This window comes from Chiloscyllium plagiosum, chromosome 9, assembly GCF_004010195.1.
Source record: "Chiloscyllium plagiosum isolate BGI_BamShark_2017 chromosome 9, ASM401019v2, whole genome shotgun sequence".
Lineage (NCBI taxonomy): Eukaryota > Metazoa > Chordata > Chondrichthyes > Orectolobiformes > Hemiscylliidae > Chiloscyllium > Chiloscyllium plagiosum.
In genome coordinates, this window is record NC_057718.1 from 62,495,688 (window position 1) to 62,506,188 (window position 10,501).

Sequence of the window (10,501 nt, forward strand, 5' to 3'; positions counted from 1 at the left end):
GCCTTCCTAACCTGAGATCTTCTTCCCGACCTCTCCGCCCCACCCCAGTCTGACCTATCACCCTCACCTTGACCTCTTTCCACCTATCACATTTCCGACGCCACTCTCCCAAGTCCCTCCTCCCTACCTTTTATCTTAGCCTGCTGGACAAACTTTCCCCATTCCTGAAGAAGGGCTTATGCCCGAAACGTCGATTCTCCTGTTCCCTGGATGCTGCCTGACCTGCTGCGCTTTTCCAGCAACACATTTCCAGCTCCAAACCTCTGAGTCAGGATACTCGGATTCAAGTCGCACTTGGCTCCAGATGTGTGTCATAATATCTCTGCAACAGGTTGATGAGAAAAAAGCTCTGGGAACACTAAAATTAGAAAAGGTTTATGGAGGAATATGAGGAACAGATCTCAAATAGAAAGCCTAGCTGTTAACTTTTATTGTACAAATATGCCAGTCAGAATTGCTAAAAGTAAGATGGGACCTTTAAGGAGACTGCAGGAAGTAGACAATAGATGAAAATTGGTGAGTTACCTCAGTTAGAGTATTTTTATGACACAGAAGCAGGCATTTCGGTCCATCAACACTGTGCCAGCTTTCCAGAGCAATCCAATTAATCAGATACCTGGGCTCCATTAACATAACCATGCAAGATTACTTCTTTTATAGCAATTTACTATTGATCACCTGCTTTGCAGCAATTTCCAGGTCATCACTACGTCCTGCGTAAACCATTTCTTCCTTGCATCTTTTCTGCATCTCTTGTCCAAAGTTTAAAGTATGCATCTCCCAGTCTTGTACCTTCAGCTAACAGGAGCAGCTTTTCCTGGTCTACCATATCCAAGTTGTTAACTCTCACCTCCATCCCCTTTACTACATTGAGAATAAGTCCGGTATCTGCAACTTAGCCTTTCAACTAAAATCCCTCATTCTTTTAATATTTCCTGTCATTCTTTTCAAGACACAACAATCATGTTGTGGTCAAAGCAGACTTGTTAAAAGTTCAACATAACTTTCCTGGTTTTGGTGGGCAGCACGGTGGCACAGTGGTTAGCACTGTTGCCTCACAGCGCCAGAGACCCAGGTTCAATTCCCACCTCAGGTGACTGTCTGTGTGGAGTTTGCACATTCTCCCCATGTCTGCGTGGGTTTCCTTCGGGTGCTCCGGTTTCCTCCCACAGTCCAAAAATGTGCAGGTTAGGCGAATTGGCCATGCTAAATTGCCCGTAGTGTTAGGTGAAGGGGTCAATGTAGGGGAATGGGTCTGGGTGGGTTGCGCTTCGGCGGGCCGGTGTGGACTTGTTGGGCTGAAGGGTCTGTTTCCACACTGTAAGTAATCTAATCTAATCAAAAAACCTTTAATAAAAAGCCAAAAATCTCATATATCGTTAACTATTTTCTCAAAATGACCTGCTCCTTCACATTACACAGAATTTCTTCTTACCCTGCACATTCTTTAGGTCTGTGCTATTGAAACTATATCGCTTCTCTTTATCTCTTCTGCCAAAGTGCATCACCTCACATTTATCTGTGTTAAATTCCAACTGCCACTTGTCTTCTGATTCTGCAAGCCTCTGTGTCCTATCACAGTTGATTTAATCCCCCTGTTTGGTATGGTCAGTTCCTAGCACTTATTTCTGTGGAACACCACAGTCCACCCCATTGTGATAAATAACCCTTTATCATAACTCACCACTTTCTATCCTTAAGCTGATTTATTTTCTAACCAAGTTAGTATTGACCCTATTTCATGAACTACAATTTTATTAACAGTCTTTATGTGGTATTTTGTAAATATTTTCTTAAAATCCATATACATAGTATCCAATCCTCTGCACATATGTATCCAGAGAAGATTTGAAAATCATGGCAAGTCTTCTGCTATCTCCACCCTAACACCCTTTAGAGATTTGGGATGTAAAACATCTGGATATATCCACTTTCAGCATAGTCAACCATTCCAGTACAACCTGCCTCTCAATTCTTAGGATAGCCATTACTTTTGCCATCATGGTTTCTCTCAACTTGCTGACTACTTTGTTTTCCTTAGTAAACATCAGCACAAAACAGCCATTAACAACTCCGCCTCATCTTTTTTATTCAAGTATATATCCACCTTCTTTGCCCCAATTTGATCCACCTCTTAGTACCCGTTTACCATTTACATGGCAGTAGAATCTTTTAAGGGTTCTATTATTTCTATTGGTTTGTTTTCTAAATCAGTCTAATTTAGCATGTTGTGACACAATCTCAGGGCAAGTGTGACTTTGAACCCTGACTTTTCTGGCCCAGAGGCAGGGGCAGTACTACTATGCAGAAGACTTGCATGTTCCTTTTAATTCTATTCGCATATTCTCTCTTTGCCAGTCTTCTTTTCCTCTTCACTGCCTTCTCAATCAATTGTAATGATTGTTTTTTTTTGCTGGAATGTTTGCCTGACATGAACCATTTATCCTTCTTTTGTTTACATTTTCTATTTCTCTTGTCATCAAAGAATTCTGGCTTTGGTTCAAATGTGGGTTTTTGATCTTGTTGAATGTGCCTAACCTGTATCTGAAATTTCATCTCAAAATTCACCTATTGTTCTATTCCAGTTTTTGGGTTAGTCTTTCTTCCATTTTATCTTGATGACATCCTGTCCAGACACTTGGTCTATTTCAGTACTCAACACCAGATCCAGTAATTTCTCTTTTCTAGTTGAACCGAGAAGATGTGGACTCAGAAAGCCTGAACACATTTCATACATTCCCCCTCCTCCTTACCTTTCCTCTAATGCTCCCAATTGACATTCTGGCGACGCATATCTTCCAATAAAATCACATGATATTATAAATCTGTGATTACACTGCAGATCTGCTTCCCTATTTCTCACACTGATGGCTTAGATGATGCTCCCAATTTTGTGGTCATCCTTTTTCTGGGTCTTGACACTAACCAACTGAATTCTATCTTTGCCACCTGAAGTGCATTCTCTCTTCCTAACACAATTTCTTCTCAAATCAGTTCCTTTCTTGCTTTCCCTATCTTTCATAAGCACTTTGTATTATTGAATATAGAGTGCCAAGTCTGCAATATTTTTATGCCCTGCGTCTATTTTTTGCTACTGCATCATATTCTAACATGGTTTTCATGCTGTTAAGTCACCCATTTGCCACACTTTTTTTATTTGTGTATATGTTAATATCAGGGGTTTGGTCAGCTGGTCTGCAATGCAAAGTGATGTCAGCAGGATGGGTACAACTTCTGCACTGGCTGAGGTTACCATGAAGGACTCTCCATTTCAACCTCTACCCTCACATGGTATAGTGAAACCCAGGTCAAACCATAACCAGTCATCTGTATCTAATGAGAGAGCTTGAAATATTTAAAATAGAGTAATCTATTGAATGAAGTACTTAAGATGAAATAGGAGGAGCAATGTTTTGAAACAGATTTTGAAACTATAAAGGAGGGACAGAATAAATAAAATGTTTCCAGTGTTGAGAGATCTAAAACAAGGGATGTAGATATAAATTAAAAATAGTAGATATAGGCAGACAGCATGCTAAACATTTTCAAGGTATTTTTCGATTGCTGTGGAAAACTGAAATTAATGAATGAAAGCTTTTAAAATAGCCAGGTGGTTGAAGTAAAGGCGGAAGTTGGAATAGGGCGGCCAATAAGCTTAGAATTATTTAGTAGTTAGTACAAAATAAAGTAAAAGATACATTTTATCAAAGGTTTTCATCTTTCAATCTGGGCATTTGCAAGGATATGACTTCAAGGAGAAAACCGGTGCTTATACTTCAAGGGAAGAGAGTGCTGATTGATTGGTAAGTGGACTCCAATCATTAGAGGTTTTGCCATGGAGAATGCAGCATTTAATGATGATTTGACAGTTAACTACAACATTTTATTTACATTTTAGACCAAGCAGGTTGTATCTGATTGGTCAGAGTACTGATTAGGCTGCCGCCTACTTTGTTGAGTTGAAACAGAAGCAGGGCATCTTCATGTTCTTTCTGTGTAATGAACAGGACCCTGTGTATTAATGTATGGAACTTCCAGTAAATGCAAGAGTGTCATAGTGCAAGCCCAACTGACAGTTTGAAGATTTGTCAAAATAATTCTTTGTACAGTCAGGATTATCCAAAGGAATAATATGGTATTTGAATTTCTGTGCCTGCAGGTGTAATGCTGTGTATGTAGACTATAAGTCACAAAGTCTGATAGATTGTATCAATGCAGCTATATATAACAAGCAAGGTACTGACCAAATCCAATCCATCCACGTTTGCAAAACTCACAACAGTGTCCAATAATAGCTGTGATTCTCAAATGGACATCATGTGTTAGTTAAATAATCCCGAGTGTCCAAATCATTATGCTGATAACCAAGGTAGGAATTTTCAGTCCGGCTAATATTGTAATGTGGTGCAATTGTATATCCTGGAAACTCCATAATGTTGATATATAGGATCCTATTCTCTGCAGACAGCAAGAACACGTACACACTGCGCCTATTTCAACTCAACAAAAATAGGTGATATCCATTTGCTGGTTCATTTCTCAGAGCAGTATCCTGACCAGAGTAACAGTCATCAGAGTAAATCTGCCTTATTTAATGAAATGTAATTATTAAATTTAAAAATGCATGGTGAATAACTGTCATCATTAATCAGAACATTCTCCATAATAGTGCCTCTACCAGAGTCTACTTGACAGTCTGTCAGCATTTTCCTTCCATGCAGTATAAACACTGGCTTTGCTTTTGAATTTGTATTCAATTAGTAAAATTATTCATATGGTTGGGCAAATAGTTGATTACTTATTGCAATTTCGCTTCAATAATCAAATTTAAAATTATTGGGTATTTTTTAGAACAGGAATTGTGATCCGAAGGGACTTGAATATTATAACTTACTATTAAAGCTGAGCTTTAAATTACTTGCAGTGTGCCAAGAGATTTGAAGAAATGAGAAACAATGGAACCATGCCCCATATTTGTGATGAAAACAAGTGTGAAGGCAGTCCCTCTAAATCGCTAGCAACATATATTAAATCAACACTACTGGATCATGAAGATGATGAAAAATCTAGATTATCTGTGGTGCAGAATTGCATTTCCACACCAGGTCAGTTATGTCTACTCAGTGTTTAAATCTTTATAACAGAAGTCTCATATATTTGTTATGAATTGATTCTTAAAATGTGTTATTGTAGACCAAAAGAACTACATAAGTTCTACAGGTTGCAACTAATCAAAACTTTTTATTTGGAAATCGTGAGTTACAAGTTTATTTCAATGTCCTGTCTTGCTGAATACTTCTCAGGAAGCTGTATTGTTGCATGTGACTTGCTGAGTAATGCTCAACACTAAGTCACACAAAATTACAAGTTGCAAAGGGAATCTGTTTGACTTATATCCCTTTTAGATTTCTGAAAGGGCTGTCCAGTTAGTCCCACTCTTTTGCTGTGAAGACATTGGAGCAGAATTAGCCATTTGGCCCATTGCATTTACTCTGCTGTTGATGGCTGATATGTTTCTCAATCCCATTTTCCTACCTTCTACCTGTAACCTTTGATTCCTCTTATAATCAAGAACCTATCTATCACTATCCAAAATACACTCAATGACCTAGCCTCCGCAGCCTCTGTGCCAATGCGTTCCACAGATTCACCACCCCCAGCTGAAGAAATGCTTCCTTATCTCCATTCTAAAGGGTTGTCAGTTCACTCTGTGACTGTGCCCTTGGGTCCTAGTCTCTTCTAGTAGAAACATCTTCTCCACGTCCACTCTATCCAAACCTCTCAGTATTCTCTAAGTTTCAATTAAATATCCCTTTCATCCTTCGAAACTCCATCGAATACAGACCCAGAGTCTTTAACCACTCCTTATCTGACAAGCCCCTCATTCCCATGATCGTTCTTGTGAACACCTCTGGACTCCTCCAAAGTAGCACATCCTTCCTTAGGTACAGGGCCCAAAACTGCTCACAATATTCCAAATGTAGTCTGATCAGAGCCTTAGACACCCCCCTTTGCCTTGCAAATTTCACTTTTCCAAGTATATATCTGGTTCTTTTTTGGATGTTACTTCTAACTTAGCTTTCAGCACTCTTTCACATAGTGCATTCCACCTTCTAACAATTTGTTATGTTGAAAGAGAATTCTGATCTCTCTTTTTGCCAAATTTTGTCTTCTAGTTGTGTTCACGTCAGTTGACCAGTTTTCCTCCATCTACCCTATCAAAATCCCACACAACTTTGAATACCCTTCTTGAATCTCTCCTTAGTGTCTCTATTCCGCTACATTTAATTTGGGTACTATTCATTAACTGGCAACATGACAATAGTTATTAATGCATTAATTTGAAGACTTGTAACTGTTCCAGTACTGCTTCCAAGATGACTTGGCAGTTACTCAGGCAACTGAATGATGTGTAAATTAGTGACATTTTAACTTCCATTTTTAGAGGACTGTCCACACAATATTACACATTTGTGAAAGGCGGTATTAATTACCTAAAAGAAATTGTTACACCATTATGGAAAGCTACTTACCATATAAAACAGAAATAATGTGATAAAATGTTAACAAAAGCAGAATTAAGCACTTAGAATAGAGATACTTGGAGATTGTCGTCTTGTTACACTAAATTATCTTTCAATTTCAACATTTTCAGCACTTATAATTCCCACATTTTGTTTTGTTTGTTGTGGAGTAAAGCCCACATCTGCCAATGCAGACAAGCACTGATCATGCCCTGTTTTGTGGGAATAGGACCATTGAAATGACCAAAGGAGCTGCATGTGTTTAGAAGGTTGTCATAGCTACTCTGCAGAAAAGAGGTGCAACAAGGGTCCACTTGAGAGTTCTTTGATGCAGCCCACTCAGAATACACTTCAGCTGTTAAGTAATTCACTCAGAACTCTTATAGTCCCAATTGCTGTCATTTGTTAGATTCTAATACAGACAATCAACCCTTTGTAAGGAATTTTCAGAACGTTTATTAAGTTTGTTAAGAAGCAGCAGTTTAGATTTGGTACATTAGATGATAAAAAGTATATGATCCATGACAATTGAGGATGGTTCACTGATAAATACAAGTCCAAAATGAGCTCCTGTTATAGAATCTGTCAATCATTAAAATTGTGACAGCAGTAGCCTGTTTTCTAGCTAAAGGTTTAAAGAACTCTTCCATCTGAAAATAGCTGATTGACAATGGTTGCTCCTTACAAGGACTGCCTGATCACTTATTGTCTAACACCTATTGCTGGAGCTGGCAGTTTATGCTGTATCAATCACCCATGTGAATCCTTCTACCCAATAAACACTGGACGACTACGCTCAACATAAAGAAACTGTTCCATTCTTTCCCACCTTCATCTGAAGGTTAGTTTTGATTTGTTTTGGGAAAGAAACTTTGATTTTCTTAAATACTGCATTTATAATAGGATAAATATAGCACAATATAGTTCTGTAGTTCTTTGATATCAACTTAAGAAACACTGTGGCCTTAGTAGTCTTTTGAGAAAGCAATAAATGCTATGACAGAAGCTAAATGAAATCTCATTCCACATAGGAAATGCTTAAAAAAAAGGATCAGTTTCAAGGGACCCCAACATCTTTCCATCACACTTCACAATACCTACACCAGATACATGCCCATGATTTGAAGAAGGCCTGGAAGTCAAAATATTCTTTTCAGCCCCCAGCGCAATTTAAGGACTTGTAAATTGATTGGAAATTCTGACATGAAGAGATCCATCATAAATACTGATGCAACATTCCATAGAGCAGTAATGGGGGAAAAATAATCTTCCATCCCATCTCCCAGATGAAACTTAGGATTTGCGTCTCAACTTTGCTCACTCTACCATGTTGTATGAACCTGTCCTTTATTCTATGTAGTCACAGCCAAATTGTTAGTGTTGAGTACAGTAATAGTTAAATTGGAAAGGCACATGGATGGCTTGAATTACATTTTGTGTTTCAAATGTTAAAGGGTAAAATTGATTGAATAATGCATTTGACTTTTTGATCAGTGCAATATAGTTCGGCTGCCTTGAGTCTGTAATGTCTAGTTTTAATACTGTTCAATATTCAAGGACGGACTGCAATATCTTCAGGAAGAAATTGCACTCTAAAAGAAAATGGTGCAACTGATAAAGATGAAGACAAACTGGATGAAAGCCAAGGGTGGGTAATAATGATATGTATCTATTTCTGTAAAGGGCTATAATTGGACCTTTTCATGTTATCCTGATGAGTATACTTGTTTTACGAAATTCTTTACTGGAACATAAAAATGGCGTATTTTTGAACTGAGTGGATAGATTTAGATGAGCCAGATCCTGGTTGTGGTAGGTAAAGTGTGCAAACATGTAAGCTATTACAATGATTTAAAAACAAATATTAATCATCTGACAGCATTTTGAAAGGCTTAAAGTTAAGACACTTCGGAATTCCATGATTCAATTTAATTACTCAGTGCCTTCCTATTAATGTAACAAAATGTCTCATGGCATATTACAGGGCAAATTGGTAGAGAAATTAGTGGCAATAACTGAGATACAGTAGAAATTTTGGAAGAAATGTAGTGTTGTAAAGATATTCATGAAGAGAATCTGAGTCTTGAAGCCTGGAGGATATTGTTAAGACAAGCATGTTTTCTTCCAGACTGTGAAGATTGTGAGCTTTGGTATATAGTTGCCGAATATCCACTGTGTCCCTGGAACTATGGTGTGGTGGGATTTTGCAAGCTGGGTGTTGAAATTGCTACTGCTGGGAGACTGGGAAGAAATGGTGGATGACCAGAATATGAGTGAGCTTTGGGATAGCTTACAAACTCTGGACTCCTAAATTAGTTTCGAGTTTTCATTGCATAGAGCTGAGGAGGTTGGCAAGGAGAATGTTGGACAAATAAGATCCATGTTAGCACTTATGCTCACAGTGCAAACAGTAGGCATAAGTTGACATAAGAACAGTTTATTCACTTGTGATGCCTTGTGTTACAGGGAACCCCACATTCTGAAAACTTTGTACTTGTGCAGGTGGTGCCTCCTTTCCACAAAGAAGATAATAAAGTCATTGCCATTTCCAAATATTATGTCATTTATTTTAATATATGTGTGCACTGTTTTGGTGCAAAAAGAAATACTACACAAAAGCTTCGTACTGTGGTTATATTTATGACATGGTTCAGACTTTGTCCTGTTTCAGCAATTGTCAAGATTACTTTACAGCAAATGATGCAGCAATAATGTCCTCCTTTGTGGGGCAGATGATGCAGACTGTCTTGTTTAGGAGATGTGATGGGAGCTACAAATGTGAGACTTGAGGCAATAGTGGTGCAGACAAAACATCTCTGATGTTACAACTGCATTGGTTGGTTATGTATGAACTGCTCTTCCACATGAACACAGTCATGACCTTTGAACCCAAAAGATGTATTCAGTGGTATCAACTTACAACTTAAGTGACAGCCACAACTGAAGAATGAAAGCAAGCACATTAAGATCCCAGAAAATGTCTTCATGGTGCACAGCTCAAAGTTACCACCTTTAGTTCTAGAGTTTGGTGAAACTAGGGAGGTAGGACACAAGTTTAGTTGAGCTGAGAAAAATGCAATTGACTGCACTCCTGGTGTCTGCCCACAGTGGGAATCTGAGGGTAGGGATAGGAATGGGATCATTTAGACCTGACACATTGGATGAGTGGCAGTGAGGACTTCCCTTGTTACTAATTTTTTTAATCGAATGTTTGACGTCGGTGGTGGGCAAGTTGTTGGAGGGAATCCTGAGTGTCAGGATGTACATGTATTTGGAAAGGCAAGGACTAACTAGGGACAGTCAACATGGCTTTGTGTGTGGGAAATCATATCTCACAAACTTGATTGAGTTTTTTGAAGAAGTAACAAAGAGGATTGATGAGGGTAGAGCAGTAGATGAGATCTATATGGACTTCAGTAAGGTGTTTGACAAGGTTCCCCATGGGAGACTGATTAGCAAGGTTAGATCTCACGGAATACAGGGAGAACCAACAATTTGGATACAGAACTGGCTCAAAGGTAGAAGACAGAGGGTGGTGGTGGAAAGTTGTTTTTCAGACTGGAGGCCTGTGACCAGTGGAGTGCCACAAGGATCAGTGCTGGGTCCTCTACTTTTTGTCAATTACATAAATAATTTGGATGCGTGCATAAGAGGTACAGTTAGTAAGTTTGCAGATGACACCAAAATTGGAGGTGTAGTGGACAGCAAAGAGGATTATTTCAGTTCAAAGTTTGTGCGAAGATTTGTAGCTCGGGTGCTCGTTGCTGTGGTTCTGTTCGCTGAGCTGGAAGTTTTTGTTGCAAACGTTTCGTCCCCTGGCTTGGCGACATCATCAGTGCTTGGGAGCCTCCTGCGAAGCGCTTCTTTGATGTTTCCTCCGGTGTTTATAGTGGCCTGTCCCTGCCGCTTCCGGTTGTCAGTTTCAGCTGTCAGTTTCAGCCATGATTATATTGAATGGTGGTGCAGGCTCGAAGGGC

At 38.9% G+C, this 10,501-nt stretch overlaps 1 protein-coding gene across 8 annotated transcripts in view; it reads left to right on the plus strand.

Annotated features, from left to right (window-relative positions):
* The window catches only part of sanbr (SANT and BTB domain regulator of CSR), a 162,386-nt gene that overhangs the window by 25,279 nt on the left and 126,606 nt on the right, over positions 1 to 10,501 (plus strand). For 7 of the 8 annotated variants that reach the window (XR_006312544.1, XM_043696068.1, XM_043696066.1 and 4 more), the window contains 2 exons: positions 4,925 to 5,105; positions 8,082 to 8,172. Coding sequence is in view for 7 of the 8 variants with exons in the window: in XM_043696066.1 (XP_043552001.1) it covers positions 4,925 to 5,105; positions 8,082 to 8,172 (272 nt within the window). In the remaining variant the exon portion in view is untranslated. The remainder of the gene's footprint in view (positions 1 to 4,924; positions 5,106 to 8,081; positions 8,173 to 10,501) is intronic. The other variant, XM_043696070.1, reaches the window with a different exon arrangement.